Source organism: Durio zibethinus, chromosome 7, assembly GCF_047325235.1.
Source record: "Durio zibethinus cultivar Kanyao isolate XHJ-2024 chromosome 7, ASM4732523v1, whole genome shotgun sequence".
Classification (NCBI taxonomy): Eukaryota; Viridiplantae; Streptophyta; class Magnoliopsida; order Malvales; family Malvaceae; genus Durio; species Durio zibethinus.
In genome coordinates, this window is record NC_143168.1 from 27,720,565 (window position 1) to 27,738,200 (window position 17,636).

Consider the following 17,636-nt stretch of genomic DNA (forward strand, 5'->3'; position numbering starts at 1 on the left):
TGTATATTTGTTGAGTCACCTATTTGGTGAGATTTCTCCAATTGTCTCTCTAATTGTTGATTAGCTCTAGTTTTAGCTAGAGAAGAACTTTGTATATATATTATTTGATAGTAGAGATTTTTCTGATGGTCTATAGTTTTTTCCCTTTACACTAGATGATTTTTTACATAAATCTTGATGTGTTTTATTTTTCCTGCGTTTTTTATTATTGATTATTGTTTATTGATATGCGTTTATTACGATATATTACTTGTGTATTGTTGTGATTATTGCTTCAGGCCCAACAAATGATATCAAAGTGAATGTTATTCTGAGACATCGATAAGAAAGAGCCCAAAATAGAAGTAAATTTTATTTGAGATCATGGAGAGTGATACAAATTCTATGATAAAATTGACAGCATCAAATTATTCAATTTGGAAGCTTATGATAGAAGATCATTTATAATGCAAAGATTTGTATGAGCCGGTATTTAGTGATTTAGCTAAATTAGCATATATGAAAGATAAAAACTGAAAAAAGCTAAGTAGAAAGATGTTGGCTACAATCAAAAAATGGGTTGATATTAGTGTATTCCATTATGTAACGCAAAAGGCAGATGCCCACATTGTTTGGAAAAAATTGGCATCATTGTATGTGAGAAAAATAGGTATGAATAAAGTTATGCTTGTTAAAAAGCTTGTAACTTTACAGTATATGGATAGATGATCTATTACAGAGCACTTAAGTGATTTTTAAGATATATTTAGTTTGATGACTACTATGAAGCTTAAGATGGATGATGAAATGAAGGCATTATTTCTTTTGGGTTCATTGCCAAGTAGTTGAAATACTCTAGTTGTGATTGTTCTTAATTCAGCTCCTGATTACAAAGTGACATTAGAGATGGTAAATGACAATATACTTAATAAAGAAGTAAGATAAAAAGATGTAGACCCTGAGAATTAAGCTTTGGTCATAGAAAATAAGGGTAAAAACATTGACAGATGTCAGAACTCAAAAGATCATAGAAGGTCTAAATATAGACCTAAGTCTAGAGATAAAGTGAAGTGTTTTCATTGTAAAAAATTAGGTCATATAAAATGACATTGTAAAATCTTAAAGCAAAAACAGAAAGATGAGAAAGGTAAGAGTTTAGATGATGACAATATTGCAACGGTGAATTCAGATAGCGATTTAGTTACTTTGATTTGTACACATGGTGATTGTAATCATATTAATGATCCCGACATTGAGTAGATAGTTGACACATGAGTGATATATCATTGTGTTCCTAAGAAAGAGTTGTTTACAACTTATAAAATATGAAACTTTGACTATACCAATATGAGAAACAAGAGTGTGTCGTAGATTGTTGGGATTGGTGATATTGTTGTACAAACTAGTACAGGCTGCATGTTGACTCTAAGGGATGTTAGACACATTCTGGATATGAGAATGAACTTGCTTGCTATTAATGTCCTTGATAAGAAAGGATATGAGAGTCAACAAAAGAATGGGCAATGGAAACATCTCAAAGGATTTATGATAGTTGTAAGAGAAAAACTATGTTGCACAATTTATAAGACATGGATGTAATTAAACAGTAATCAGGTAAGTGCTATTGAAAATGATACTTCAGTAAACTTATGACACAAGAGGCTGGCACATTTGAGTGAGAACGGATTACAGGTTTTGGCAAGACATCTCTTATTCTTTTGATCAAAGGTATATCTCTTTATTCATGTGATTATTATTTGTTTGGTAAGCATCGAAGAGTTTCTTTTCGTAAGAATTTTTAAAGAAAAAATATATTGAAATTGATTTCTTCTAATGTATGTGATTCCATTGAGGTTAAGTAATTAGGTGGTAATAGGTATTTTATTACTTTTATTGATGATACTTCATGTAAAACTTGGGTGTATATGTTAAAAAATAAAAGTCAGGTATTACAATATTTTTAAAAATTTTATGTCCTGATGAAAAAGATGACAGAATTATCTTTGAAGTATATTTAGACTGATAATGGTAAGGAATACACATCCAAAAACTTTGAAAAGTACTATTCAAAGCATAAAATCATACATGAAATGACAGAACCTGGAACATCGCAGCATAATGATGTAGTTCAAAGGATAACTTGCACTATTATGAAAAAAGTCAAATGCAAGTTAAGGATGACAAAATTACTAAAGCTATTTGGGGTGAAGCAGTCAACAAAGCTTGTTATTTGCTTAAAGATCACTATCAGTTCCTTTAGGCTTTAACATTAAAAAAAAGGTATGGACAGGGAAAGATGTTTCATACTCTCACTTGAAAATTTTCAGGTATAAAACATTCATGCATATGCCAAAAGAGCAAAAGTCAAAGCTTGACAATAAAGTCACACAGTGTGTATTTGTGAGATATGATGATAAAAAAATTAGCTATAAGGTATAGGATCCAGTGAAAAAAAAAGTCAAAAGCAGGGATGTGATCTTTCATGAAAAAAAATCATAACAGATCTTGAAAAAAATGAGAAGACTACACGGATTACTATTGAGTGTGATATTTTAACATCGACAAAGGTTCTATAAGAAAGAGCCATAGATAGTGGAAATAAGTAAGAAACAAAACTTGGGAATATGAATGAATTAGTCATAGTTAGTGATGAGCCAGATGTAATCAGTTTTGAGCAGGAGGAACAATCCTCTCTACTTGAGAATGTTAAGTAGAGGGAACTACTTTCGACATCAGGTGGTATAAAGTTTCAACCTAAAAGATCTACTAGAGAGCATAGGCCATCTATCAGATATCCAAGTTCAGATTTTATTTTAATTACCAGTGAGTAAGAGTCAGAGAGCTTTTAAGATGTGCAGACTACTCCAAATAAAAAGCACTGGTTAAAAGCAATGAAAGAAGAGACGGAGTCATTATGAAAAAATGGTATTTATGATCTTGTTAAACTTTCGAAAGGGAATAGGTCATTGAAAAATAAATGAGTGTTCAAGTTAAAAAAAGATGGTGATAAGCAAGTGAGGTATAAAGATCGATTGGTGGTGAAAGGTTTTTCTCAAAAATCAAGTATCAATTTTGATGAGATCTTTGCTCTAATTATGAAGATAAGTTTCATTCGAGTGGTACTAGGATTAACAGCTAGTTTAAATTTTAAGCTTGAGCAACTTGATGTTAAAACTATATTCTTGTATGATGACTTGCATGAGTACATTTATATGAATCAAACTGAGGATTTTGAAGTGAAAGGGATGTAGCATTTAGTTTGCAAATTAAAAAAAAGCTTGTATGGCTTGAAACAAGCTTCGCGACAATAGTACAAGAAGTTTGATTATTTAATGGTGAGTCACAGCTATAAAAGAATGACAGCGGATCCTTATGTGTATATCAAAAAAAAATTTTTATGGTAACTTCATTATTCTTTTATTATATGTTGATGATATGTTAATTGTGGAACAAGATGCTGGTATAGTTTGTAGGTTGAAAGAACAATTGTCTAAGTTCTTTGACATGAAAGATTTAGGTCCAACAAAGTAGATTCTCGGTATGAATATTATCCTAGATAAAAGAGCTAAAAAGCTGTAGTTGTCACAGTAAAAGTATGTTGAACGGATGCTTAGTAGATTCAACATGCAATATGCAACATGCAACATACAACATGCTAAATCAGTTAGCAGTCCATTTATCAACTATTTTCATCTGAGTAAAAAATCTTGTCCGGTGTTTAAGAAATAGTAACTAGCTATGTCTAGTATTCTTTATTCTTTTACAATCAATTTTTTAATGTATTTTGTGATTTGTACATGGCCTGGCATTGCTTATGCAATTAGTGTAGTGAGAAAATTTCTTTCTAATCGAAAAAAAATTCACTAGGAAGCAGTGAAATGAATTTTCAGATATTTGAAGAGCACTTCAAAAATATGCTTGAGTTATAGAGTTTCACAATCGGTTCTAGAAGAGTTTATTAATGCTGACATGGTAGATGATCTTGATGGTAAAAAATTTACTTTAGGATATTTGTTCACTTTTGCAGGATGAGCTATATCTTGGTAGTCTAAGTTACAGAAATGTATTGCTTTGTCAACTACAAAAGCTAAGTATATTACAGCAACTGAAGCAGATAAAGAGATGCTTTGGATGAAATACTTTCTTCTTGAATTAGGGTTAAATCAAAAAGATTATGTGATGTTTTGTAATAGCCAAAATGCTTTAGATTTGAGTAAGAATTCATGTATCATGCTAGAATGAAGCACATTGATGTTAGATATCATTGGTTACGTTCAATGATTGAGGAATAACAGATGCTGTTGAAGAAAGTTCATATTGATGAAAATGTAGTAGATATGTTGACTAAGATACTTTCCAGGAAGAAGCTTGAGCTCTGTAGTAATTTGGTCAAAATGAGTTTGTTGGCCAATGTAAGTTCCAAATAAAATTGCTATGGTGATGAATCTCTTCCTAATGGGGCTGAAAGGGAAGATTATTAGGAAAATGGGGTCTAGCCCTATGTAATTGGTTTTATATCAATCAAAGGCGATGGGCCTTAATTTTTCTTTTTACACAGTACCCTAGCTACTTAATAAAAAGAGGTGGGGTTGTTTTAAGGCGCAAACCAAGAAGAGAAAGAAGGAAAGCTAGGAAAAATAAAGAGAAAAAGAAAAAGGGAGAGTTGGTTGAATGAAAATCGATCCGTGGTCCGAACTAAAACTTTGTTAGCAGGTTTATGATTCAGAGTTCTACATTTTGAACGATGAAGATCGGGTTTGAAGCTCTCTAGTAACAAATCCAGGGTATATTTGTTGAGTCACTTGTTTGGTGAGATTTCTCCAATTGTCTCTCTAGTTGTTTATTAGCTCTAGTTTATGCTAAAGAAGAACTTTGTATATCCATTATTTGATAGCAAATATTTTTTTGGTGGTATGTGATTTTTTCCCTCTACACTACAAAGTTTTTCACGTAAATCTTGGTGTGTTTTATTTTTTTTTAGTTTTTTGTTATTGATTATCATCTATTGCTGTGTGTTTATTGCGATATATTACTTCTGCATTGTCGTGATTATTGTTTCAGGCCCAACAATTTTCATGTTAGTGGCTTAACATTATTAGTAGCAGAGATATATGTGTAGAGGCTTTTTGTATCAGCAAATTCATATGCTATAGTTGGGTTTTCCGTCTCCAAGCAGCATCCTAAAACCTTTAAAACATTCTTGTGAACACTCATTTGTGACCCAATGATAATATCTTTGTTAGGCTTGGCTGATTCACCCCATGCACAGCTGTTGTTATACTTCTTCACAATAGCTGGACGGTCCTTCAGAGATACTTTGTACAATTTATAGCCACCGTCTTCCACTAAAATATGGCGTGTATCATAATGGTTTGTTGCCCTCAAAAGCTCGTTTGCAGAGAAATGACTGATAGGATTAGATCTCCCATAGAGAAGGCAAAAAGCTCCTCTAATAAAACACTTCCATTTTTCGTGAAAAGTGTCTGATTATTACCTTCATGCCTCTTCACTTTCAGACATGCAAACATCTTGCCTAAAAATGGAACCTTATATTGTTTATTATACAAACAGGATAGAAATGAAGTATGTACAAAATATCATGATCATATAAAGGTAGAAGAACAGTGATTGAAAAAGAAATTATGAAATCACCATATTGCAAGGTAAAAAACTATGCTACAGTTTGATGCAGACCACCAATAAAAAACTAACAGAATATTGATGCTGCACTGGTAAGGACCCTGAGAATATGTAGTTGGAAACCAAAGAGTTTGAAACATTTATCCATAAAGAAAAATAAATAAATAAAAAAAAATGCAAGAGGGTTAACCTGACATCATCACTTTCATACTTATTAGTTTACGTCATTTGAGCATTGAACATCCTATTCAAAGATTTGCTTGAGTTGTTTCTTTTTTTCTTATTTTTAATCTTCACTGGATAGATTTGTCTGAGTTAATTTGTTATAATCCACTACCATTTCCTAGCAAGACTTATTCCAAGCTCCAAAGGTTCCTGATAAGGAAACAGTCCCATTGACCTTTTTAAAATTTAACAGACCCTTTTTAAGAATCTAGAACCTTAATTCACAAAAGTTAATGTACAGAGTAATGACGAAAAGAATGCAGTAAGAAGGAACACGTATCATTCTTTTGGTTTTTGGTATATGAGATTATAACATTCAATTGTTCCAAACTATGGCCTTGGAACCAAGAATTTGATATGCTAATGAATACTCAAATTATTAAGGAAACGACAGAAACCAGCAAGTCTGGGAAATTTTGCGATATTAAAGACATTGGTCTTTGCTGAAATCACTTTCGAAAAACAAAAAATTTTGTTGTGTTCCTTTATTAGTTTACTTATTTTTTTGACACATTTAAGAGAGAATGATGTAACAACCAATAGATTTGTGTTTATATGACATAAAGACAATACAAAGTTTTCTTGTTTCCAGAGGTAAGATCAGTTCCAGAAGCTATGGCCATGGCAATTATGATCCTCAATTGCCTATTTGTATCCCCAACAGGGTCAGAAGGATTTGGTGCAGTGTTAAAACTAAAGGTGCAACTAGTTTGTGCTCTAGGTGCTGGTCTTTCAGGGTGTAACATGTTGTTATAATCTTTCTGAAAAAAAAAAAAAAAAAGGCCACTGCTGCTTATTGGAAACTAGTCATCACTAGGTGATAAGCATTTTTGCGGGTTGTAAGAGCGTTCTTCTCCACTGGATCATTCGTCTTTTCGAGAAGTCCAACAAAGAAACTGCGTGTTGGTTGCATTGGTGGTGGCTTGCTCTATTGTTATTTGTATTAGAGCTGTAATATATCAGCACTAGAACCTTTAATGTTTTGATCGAAAGTGCTGTCGCAAAATGCATATTCCTCCATTCGTCGACAGATTTAGTCAATCAGCTGCTGAGTACTTGAGAAAATTAGCCATGTTTTGTTTTTTTAAGTTGGAGTAGTGAGGCCCATTGGAAAGAACCAAGAGATATTTATACAGTTACTTCACATGGAGAACAGGCAAGGAAATCATAAATACATGGCAATAGTTATAATTTTATAATATAGATGGATCCAATATTACTCAAATTTCTCATCACTTCGAGTCACTTTATTTTCTTGGTTGAATATCTGCAAATGTCTGCATAACGAACCCTGCTGTACCTTTTGGCCAAAAAAAAAACCTGTTATATTTCATTCAATCTGATAAGAATTTCAACAAAGAATCTAGAATTTTATTACCATAATTTTCAAGCTGCTTCAGCTTTAATCTATACTTAAACAGATTAAAGAACTACTGGTAAACTAATGATGATGGGGCTATAGCTAGGCTATAACAGGGTGTTGGAAAGATTCTGATAAATTAGTCTGAGTTCTTTGGCAACCTCGGTCATGGTTGGCCTCTCTTCTTCATCATGGGAAATGCATCTAAGGAGAAGTGTATTAAAACCCTGAAACTGCTCCAGCCGAAATCCTTCATTTCTTATTCTACAATCGACAACATCACCGAGCTTTTCAACACAGCGACTCCTACTATGCAGTACATTACCCACCTTAAATAAGTAATACGATGGCTCCTGTCCACTTAAAAGCTCAAACAGAAGCATTCCGAAATTATAAACGTCAACCTTCTCTGTTAGGTAACCACTGATTAAATATTCAGGTGGAATAAACTTTGCTCCCCTTGCTGCAAGGCCACCCTCTATACGGTATTGCCCTTCAGGAATCGATATAGATAGCCCGAAATCAATGAGTTTGGGAGCATTGTTCTGATCCAATATGATTTTTGAGGACTTAATATCTCGATTAATAACTGGTCTAGAAAATGCAGTGTGGAGATACGCAATTGCATTAGCTAAATCTATTGCAATTTTCAACCTGCATTTCCATGGTAGTGGCTCAACATTATTAGTAGCAGAGATACATGTGGAGAGGCTTTTTGTTCCAACAAATTCATATACTAGTTGGTTTTTGGGTCTCCAAGCAACATCCTAAAACCTTTAAAACATTGTTGTGAGCACTCATTTGTGATCCGATGGCAATATCTTTGTAAGGGTTGCCTATGGCTGGAATTATACTCGATGGATATTGGTCATACCCATATTTCTTCACAACAATTGGACGGTCCTTCAGGGACCCTTTGTACAATTGATAAGCATCATCTTCCACAAAAATCTGGCATTGATGATAGTAGTTTGTTGCTATAAGAAGCTATTTTGCAGAGAAATGACGGATTGGGTTAGATTTGCCATTACAGAAGGCAATAAGCTCCTCTAATAAAACCCCTCCATTTTTTGTGAAAAATGTCTGATCACCTTCTTCAATCTCATCTTTGTCATGTCTCTTCACTTTGAAACATGAAATCAGCTTGCCTGACACTTGAACATTATATAAATTACAAACAGGATAGTAAAGAAGTATGTACCATGTAATGTACAAGCTCATGAAAAGGTAAAAGAAAGTTGATTGAGAAAAAATGATGAAACAGATTGCAATATTGTAAATATATATTTGCTTTAAATCTGGGATAACCTATTATTTCTGTTGTTTTTTTTTCCTTTTGTTGACAATGGAAAGCAAAAAACTATAATTTTCAGTTTGAAGCATAGGAATAAAGCTAACCAGAAGCTATCAGAACATTTATGTTCCACCTGAGAATATGTAGTTGGAAACCAAAGAGTTTGAAACATCTATCTATAAAAAAAAAACACACACACATACACAAGAAAGTTAACCTGACATCATCACTCTCATAATCATTAGTTTACTTCATTTGAGCATGAACATCCTATTCAAAGATTTGCTTGAGTTGTTTTTTTTTTCTTGTTTTTAATATAGATTTTGTCTGAGTTAATTTGTTATAATCCACTACTCTTTCGTAGCAAGACTTATTCCAAGCTCCAAAGGGTCTTGATAAGGAAAAAGTCCCATTGACGACCTTTTTAAAATTTAGCAGACCCCCTTTAAGAATCTAGAACCTTAATTCACAAAAGTTAGTCCATAACGTACAGAGTAAACTAGAGCAAAAAAAACTACAATTAGGCACCCAGCAGGACTAGAGCAGCTGAATAGAAACAAAGAAAATTTTTTTCTTTGGAGAAAAAAAAAAACCAACTAGTCAGTATAAAATTGGATTAAGATAATCAAGGTTACTTGAAATATGAACATTGGTCTAAAATGAAGAAAAAAATCATTAAAAAATGGTAAAATTATGTGATGGATTGAACTGATAAAGGTGAAGGAACATGCAGGATAAAAAAAATGAGAACATGAATGGAAAAAAGAAAAATGCACCTGGGAATTTTCAATACTAAATCAGGAAGTGTGAGATCCAAGAACTCAGAGCAATATCTGCAAAATTGAACAAATTAGGAGCAAGCAAAACCTGCAGCAGTTTAAGTCGTAGGGATCAACAGAAAAGATCCACCAATAGTTTGATTATTTAAGAAGATAATGCAAAGTCATGAGGTAAGCTTTGAATTCATAGAGGCTAGGCAGCTTCCTGGAACTTCTCTCAGGTAATTGTATTAAAGTGATACTAACAAAGATTAATTTTTTTTGAATTAAAGTCGGGAGGTAAGGTAGCCCTACAGGAAATTTTCATCCCATAGGCTAGACCACTTCCTTGAACTTTCTCTTCAATAATTGCATAACTTGATTATAGTATACAACAGATTGAAAACTAGGAAATGAAACTAAGGTTAATTTGGTTTGAAATTAAATCTTCTTGTTCTATGAACTCGGAGCTTAGATCATGCATTCATTCTTAAGTGGTGGCATCCGACTGTGATTCAAATTTTAGCATATGCAACTCTTTCTTTATTTTCAGCGATCTCTTTTGTATATGAAAAAATCTTTTTGTTCTAAAATTTCATGTACATGAAACACAATGTGATGGCATTAAGTAAACAAATTGATTCAATGGAAATCTCCTCTTTTCTCTTTTTAGTCCAATTATTTATAGATTCAAAAACTGATGTAAAATCAGAATTAACTTTCATACCAAAGTAATTTCTGAGATGGCCTAGTACTTGATTGTTTACTAGGCTGATGGTTTATTTTGCCATTGAACAGCAGCACTGATGAAAACGTGCCAAAAGAACTACAAAATCAAGATGCTAGAAAGGATAAGGAGTTATTTTCTGCAAGCTCAAAGCAAATGGTTAAATAATTAACATGTTTCCTGCATTGAGACATTTGTATAAAGATCATCAAAATGGAAAAATCTTTCCTAGAAATCCGTTAATAAATGCAAGTTCAAAATTCAACATACAATTGGAACCTTGCTGCATCCTACTTTCAATCAGATGAGAATTCCAACAAAGGAAATTTTATTACCATAACAGGTTTCTGGAGCTGCTTCAGCTGAAATTGTTATCTCTATTCAAACAGATTTAAAGTTGGTAAACTAATGAATTTTCATAATAAAATGCTAAAATCATAACCGTACATTTGTTTGACTTAATTGACATTGTCCCATTTGTTATAACTACAGAACCATACAGGCAGGCTAAATTTCATCATAAATCAATGGCTTAGAGAACCAGTTCAGCTACCGAGAAAAAATAAAATCGGATGGGGCTAGGCTAACAAGGTAATGGAAAAGACTGATCAATTCGCCTGAGTTCTTTGGCCACCTCGATCATTGTTGGCCTTTCTTCTCCATCATCAGAGATGCATCTGAGGAGAAGTGTTACAAAATCCAGCAACTGCTCTGTCTCGATTCCTTCATTTTTTATTCTTGGATCGACGACATTGCTGAGCTTTTCAACAGAGTGATTCGCACTATCCAGTATATTAAGCTCTGTAAATAAGTAAAATGATGGAGTCTGTCCACTTAAAAGCTCAAATAGAAGCATTCCTAATTGATAAACATCAACCTTCTCTGTTAAATAACCTCTAGCACAATATTCCGGTGCACTATACCCTGTTCTACCTAAAACGGCATCCATGACATGTGTTTGGCCTTCTGGAATAGATATAGATAGTCCGAAATCAGTCATTTTGGGAACATTGTTCTGATCCAATATGATATTTGAAGATTTAATATCGCGATGAATAACTGGTCTAGAAAATGCAGTGTGGAGATACGCAATTGCATTAGCTAAATCTATTGCAATTTTCAACCTGCATTTCCATGGTAGTGGCTCAACATTATTAGTAGCAGAGATACATGTGGAGAGGCGTTTTGTACCAGCAAATTCATATACTATAGTTGGGTTTTCGGTCTCCAAGCAGCATCCTAAAACCTTTAAAACATTCATGTGAACACTCATTTGTGACCCAATGACAATATCATTGTAAGGCATGGCTGCAAATTTCAAAAGTGAATTGTCTTTGTCATACTTCTTCACGATAACTGGACGGTCCTTTAGAGAACCTTTGTACAATTCATAACCACCGTCTTCCACTAAAATCTGGTGCGTATCATAGTAGTTTGTTGCTCTTAAAAGCTCTTTTGCAGAGAAATGACGGATAGGATTAGATCTCCCATTAGAGAAGGCAACCAGCTCCTCTAATAAAACCCCTCCATTTTTTGTGAAAAGTGTCTGATTTTTACCTTCTTGCCTCTTCACTTTCAAACATGCAAACATCTTGCCTAAAATGGAACCTTATATTAATTGTTATACAAACAGGATAGAAAAGAAGTATGTACAAATTACAGTATCATGATCATATAAAGGTAAAACTACGTTTCATCTTGATGCAGATTAGTTCATGTCATTTAAGCACCGGCTATCCTCTGTGAAGATTTTGATTGAGTTTGGTTTTTTTTTTTAATCTTTGCTGGTTGTCAATATCTTATGATTCATTAAAAGATAGTAGATAGTGAAAAATTAAAAAAAAAAATTTATTAAAAAAGCATAAGATGCATTGAACAGATAAAAGTGAAATAACAAAGCTCAAAATATAAAAACAAAAAGACAAGGGAAAAAAAATGCACCAGAGGATTTTGGATACAAAACCAAGATAAAGGAAGCAGAAGATCCAAGAACTCAGAAATAATCTTGCAAATTGAACCAAACTTGATGCAATGAAAACCTGCAGCAATTTTTGTTGCTTGCGAATACAGAAGTCTTACAGGTCAACAGACATATTCGGCTGAAAAGGAGTTTTCCGTCGCAAAGGCTAGCCAGCTTCCTTGAACTTGCCTTAAGTTGACTCAATGGAAATTCCTCTTTTCTCCTTTATTTCAAGTATAGATCATGCAATATTCTACGGTTTGTCGTTATATATAGGTTAGAATTTCTTATGGACGTGCAAAAATTGCATTCTGGATTCAAATAATAGTCACTATGCATTAATAATATGCAAATTTTCAATCTGGATGAGTTGGAAATCTTGCCCTGCTGTGAAATAATGGGATGGCCAACAACTTGTCATTACACATTCTCAATGCATAGTTAACTTTTCCCTCAGCTTATAAAATCTCAACAAAAACATTACTTTTGGTTACATACAGCAAATGAAAAGGGCCTCCGGTCTCAATTTCATTCAACTAATCAACTACTGAACAGATGAAGCTCAATTTTGCCTTTAGAAGAACAAAATGAAAGAGGTTGAAGCACTAGCTCTGCTATTGGTCGCTATATTTTTATCAGAGTAATTTGTACAAACATCTGTTGACAAAGCTTTCAACATGAAATTAGCATATATGTGCTGAACTTGCCATTAACTTCGACAGCCATTCTTCTGGTGATGTTGAAGAGCTTCCCTCTTGAAGGGTCATGCCAGCACATTTGGACAATATTTCCTACAAAGAATCCATAAATGCCATGCATCAAAAGGATAATCAGCTTCTGGCAGGGCCTTAATCAATGAGGAAAAATAATGTCAGCTAGAAATTTCTTTTTCTTCCTAAAACTTTGATTGTGTTTCACTAGCAAATCCATTCAAAGGAAGCCCATCAGGTCCTATCATTATGATACTATCACTATTTACCCACATTTTTCACTTTTTAAAGCAAGGTGTCCATGGTTCTTTGACTTCATGATAATTCAGCACACTAATAGAATGTGGCAATCTCACAAACTAAACTTAAACACACATCATTAGTTTTGGTCAACCATTCAGCTTGGGATATCCTGGAGACCAACATTGCAAAGGAAAGCAGTAGGTCAAAGAATCCAAACTTAAGCCCACATAAACTTCATAAAAATCATATGATAATGCCCAAGACCATGAAACTTCCAGTTTCAAACCCACCATATGATGAGAAGATCCCAGAGATTGCCTTGCCAAAGACCACTAACTGGATCTGGAGCAAATATGTGCACTCACAAGTATTACAATACCACTATAATAGGGTAGACAAATGCAACAATGATAAAGTTATTTGCAGATTTATTGGTACCTGATAATCTGTCACCACGCCAGAATTCTCAGCTTGCTTTTTTTCCATCAATTTGTTTGCAATTTGATCCAGCAACTGATATCTGACAACCTGAAGAAACCATAGAAGATAGAGTTACTGACATTTCTCCCAATTTCAAATGCTATGTAAGTAACATTATCTGTTCTCTGAGAAATGTAATTTCTATTATAACATTTCCATCTTCAGAAGATCAGTTACCAAATGGAGAGCCCAAGTTAATCAAGTAACTTTCAAATAAATTCAGTTGTCACGTAAACTTGCCAACTGCCATAACAAGTATGAATTGACATTCAAGTATAAAAAGAGAATGATCATCTTCCAAAATACTAAACATTGAAACGTAGAAAAAAGAGCACAAATTCGTAGCTTGGTAAAGCTTGATTATTCAACATGGCTTACACCATTGTCAAACATGCTGAAGCATGAGGTTTATTTTGATACCATGAATACAGCCAGAAGCTCCAGCCAAACACATTAAGTTTACAGGTCAGCATTTCATTTAGAAGTCAGATATAGCCAATAAAAAGAGGAAAAAATTCTTAATGACCATATACCTGCACTATCTTAACTTCTGTGTCAGGATGTAGGTACTGACTAGCTCTTTGCTTCTCCCGATTCAAGCACCAGAAAACCTGAAAAGTTTAAGGGACCATATACTGGTTATATATTGTCAATAACATTTCAATGTATAAACAAAAGGTAATAATTTGACAACAAAACACCTTTTGAACATATTCAGCCGACGAATCATACAGAAGCCACTCTGAAGCTAATCGAGAGTAGTAACCAGAGATTTCAGTAAGTATGATCTTCTCAAAATCTTCATAATAGTTAACCCCTCTATAGTCACTAATTTCCACAAAAATATCTAAGACATTCTTCAGCAGGAACCAGTCAATCTGTAGTCCATCACGCTCCTGATTGATCTGCATTTAAAACTCAACCGAGCCAAATTCCACTAAGAAGGAAATAAATATAGGGTAAGCAAACACATGGGAATTACCAAAGTCAATGTTGCCTCAACGAGTCTACAATATAACTTCTTGAAGACCTGAAATTTATATTAGACCCAAAAAGAATAGCAATTACTTCAAAACCTTTTCATGGAATAAAGCAAACATAAATTACGCAAGAAAAAAAAAAAAAAGGTAAAGTGTCCTAAGAATAAATAATTGTCACCTACCAGATCCCTGAAGCAACTAAATGAGATGCCATTTAGTGACTCAAGCTCAATATGTTGAGGGATAAAGAAGCGATCAAGGTATTCAAAGAATCTACATAACCATCTTGCCATCAGCTTATAATTAGACCACATTATTCCGAATTCTCTCAACAAATTTGCACCTTGTTTATTCATCAAGGTTGGCTGTACCTGAAAGCAAAAAGGAAAAGAAAAGGCATAAATTGATGTAGAATCTATCAGCAGTTTGGTGTACATCCAGATTGAGGTTCTACAACTCAGCAATTTAAAAAAAGGTCCTTATGGGGAATAAAAGTACCACATAGGCAAGCTTGCAGAAAGCTAATATAAAAACTAACTAAAGAAAGGACTTCATAATGCAACAGAACAAACTAAAGAAAAAACAAGTATGATATAAGTAGTGCATATATGTACAACTGACAAAGAAAAACAACGGAAATGCAGCAATATACTATGCTTAATGAATAAGTACAAAATAAATTTGACTCTAGGAGAATTTAAACAAAATTTGAGATTTAGATCTCAAGACATCTCAAATGTCTCACCGTTGAAAAGATGCTTTCTTCCAAGCTGTTTCTAAATTTCTCATAAAGCTGCATTGTTTTCTCATTAGAGCTATGGTAGGTGCACATGAAATAAACACATCTACCAAAATTGTGAAGGATAGCATTTTTTTGTTAATAACACTAACCAAGGCTGTGTAGGATGATGGTGAAGAAAGCTAATTTAACTGAAGTAAACCCTTCTATAAAACAAAGGATACTCATAGAACCTCTGGTATTCTTCTCCAGAGAATTTTGTTTCAGGGTACCCTTCAACAATCTTCTTCGCCTTCACGATCGCCTCATCCATTATCATCATTCCTTCATCTAGTGGTATGTACTTAAGAATCATGTTTCTCTTCTTCGTGTCTTAACTTCACAAATATCTGCACGACTATCATTGACACATTACACTAACCAACATAGAATAATACAATTCACTGAAAGCACTAGAAGTGGCAGTTTCAACTAATTTATATGATTTCTCATATGCAAAGACATAATCCACAAGCAATGAATAATGAAAATCAATGAACAAGGATCATATTTTATACGGATCATTCATTAATAGAAAAACATAGGTAAGAACAAAAAAATTAACACATGAATCTCAATTACGTAAATCTTATTTACAGAAAATGTCACTCAATTTTAAACTGAGGTTTATTTGCTTATCAAAAAACCAGAACAACATAAAAGCATGAAACTTCAAAATCAAATATCCTTCCTTTTCCACCATTTCAGCTAAGCCAAACTATAGAATAAGAAATTTCTTGAGAAATTACAAGAACCAACAACTGAATCAACCATAAAGAGTTCATGGCATAAGATCAAAATTTTCACTTCCCAAATCTCATCAAACACTCAATTTCCTAAACAAGCCAGCAATAAGCAAGTAAAAAACATTGACAAGAAAATACACTTGCAAAACATCTTCGGCAACAGTTTTAGCTAACGAAAAATACTAATTGAAAAATACCCAAACCAAAAATATCAAACACCCAACAAATTTCATCAAGAAAAACATAACATTTATTTAAAAAAACCACGAACCAAAGCACTAAATTCTATAAAAAATCAAACCCTGAAAGGTAGCAAATACACCATATTCCTCTGTAAATAAGCAGAAAAATAAAACCCTGAAAAGACCCTTAATAAAAATATCAAACATTAGACGATTAAAACATGAAAATTGAAAGATTACTAAGAAATGAATAATAAAATTTTTTTCACCTGATTTTTCTTGTTCTGGTGGGAGATTTTTCTGTTGGTACAGACAGTTTTATAAAGGTGAAGGAAAAGTGCCAGCTTTTCACTCTTGAGAGTGAGTGATTACACTGCTGAGGTGGCATTCCTTATTAGTATTAAAAAGATATTTTAAAATATTGCATAAAAAAAATATATTTAATTGCTTTGTTTTATATATTTATTTTTTTTAATTTAAATATAATTGGTTAAAATATATAAAAAAAAACTTTAAATTTTTATATTTTTTTCATTAAAATGAATCTTACATTTTTTATTTTCACTTAAATAAATCATTAATTTTAATTTATATCCAACCAAATCTTAACTTTTAATTTATACATAAACAAATTTTTAATAAAAAAAGATTTATATAAATATAAATTAAAAAATAAAAATTTATTTTGATATAATAAAAATATAAAGACTGATTTATAAAGTAAAATAGTTTAGAATTTTTTTATGTTTTTACCTAATATAATTATATATTTCTATGTTGTTTTTTTATGGTAAGGTTAATTTTGTCATTTAATTTTTTAACTTATCCCTCAAATTTCCTTTCTAATTTTCAAATTACTATACAAATTAAAGATTTCACATTATCTTTGATCAACCTATGTATAATTTCACATTTGACTTTTGATTTTTGAATGTCAAATACACAAATAACTTCAATTTTCCTATCAAACAATTTCTAAAAAATAAAATTATTTTCTTCAATTTTCTTATATAAAGAGAATACTACCATATTCATTATTCAACACATTTTGACATCTCTTTTTATGATTTTTTTTTTTTTTTTTAGGAATCCTCTTTATGTCTTTCAAAATTAAGTGGTAAGATTCATGATTTATAAATGAATTTAGTGTGCATAAAGGAATAACACAACTTGGCATAATTGCAAATGGAATAACATTATTTTATCAAACAATGCCAAATATTTTTAATGGCTTGAATCTTATCTTATATACTAATAATTTAGTAGCCCCATCTTCCAATGAAATGTGAATAAATCCTTAAACGTGTATCAATAATATTAAAAAATAAAGATAATAAAATACAAACGAATGTTGACTTAAATGATAAAATAATTTATTTCTTTCTTAATTATTTTTGTTCGAATCCATTAAAGGAGATTTTTACAAATTTACTAAAATCGACATAAATAATTTTATTAAAATCAATTCAGAAAAGAAATAAACTAAATAAAATCTAAAAATCTCTTATTATGTAATTAAAAACATATATCATAACGGTTTCAACTTTCAATTTTATGGAACATTAAATATATAT

The 17,636-nt window shown here is 32.3% G+C and overlaps 2 protein-coding genes and 1 pseudogene across 8 annotated transcripts; all 3 read right to left on the minus strand.

The window, feature by feature from the left end:
- Positions 1–7,295: 7,295 nt before the first annotated feature.
- On the minus strand, positions 7,296–8,425 carry LOC111277635 (serine/threonine-protein kinase ZRK1-like; annotated as a pseudogene).
- Positions 8,426–9,188: 763 nt separating this feature from the next.
- LOC111277936 (serine/threonine-protein kinase ZRK1-like) lies at positions 9,189–12,260 on the minus strand. Of its 2 annotated transcripts, XR_016343750.1 has the most exons (3): positions 11,925–12,260; positions 9,984–11,579; positions 9,189–9,331 (listed from the first exon to the last, which is right to left on the minus strand). XR_016343750.1 is itself a non-coding variant. In XM_022864375.2 (2 exons), the coding sequence occupies exon 2, from the start codon at positions 11,572–11,574 to the stop codon at positions 10,567–10,569; it is 1,008 nt and encodes a 335-aa protein (XP_022720110.2). In that variant the 5' UTR covers positions 11,575–11,579; positions 11,925–12,260; the 3' UTR covers positions 9,949–10,566. The 2 variants fall into 2 exon arrangements, 1 of the variants encoding a protein (XP_022720110.2); XM_022864375.2 differs by lacking the exon at positions 9,189–9,331 and having other exon boundaries at positions 9,949–11,579.
- Positions 12,261–12,357: 97 nt separating this feature from the next.
- On the minus strand, positions 12,358–16,432 carry LOC111277937 (cullin-1-like). Of its 6 annotated transcripts, none has more exons than XM_089764183.1 (10): positions 16,332–16,432; positions 15,320–15,484; positions 15,102–15,201; positions 14,539–14,727; positions 14,359–14,406; positions 14,078–14,281; positions 13,910–13,987; positions 13,335–13,424; positions 13,187–13,238; positions 12,358–12,734 (listed from the first exon to the last, which is right to left on the minus strand). In XM_089764183.1, the coding sequence occupies exons 2-10, from the start codon at positions 15,448–15,450 to the stop codon at positions 12,616–12,618; spliced, it is 1,011 nt and encodes a 336-aa protein (XP_089620309.1). In that variant the 5' UTR covers positions 15,451–15,484; positions 16,332–16,432; the 3' UTR covers positions 12,358–12,615. The 6 variants fall into 6 exon arrangements, with proteins under 6 accessions (XP_089620309.1, XP_089620310.1, XP_022720112.1 ...); XM_089764184.1 differs by lacking the exon at positions 16,332–16,432 and adding an exon at positions 16,152–16,174; XM_022864377.2 differs by lacking the exon at positions 13,187–13,238.
- Between the last annotated feature and the right edge of the window lie 1,204 nt (positions 16,433–17,636).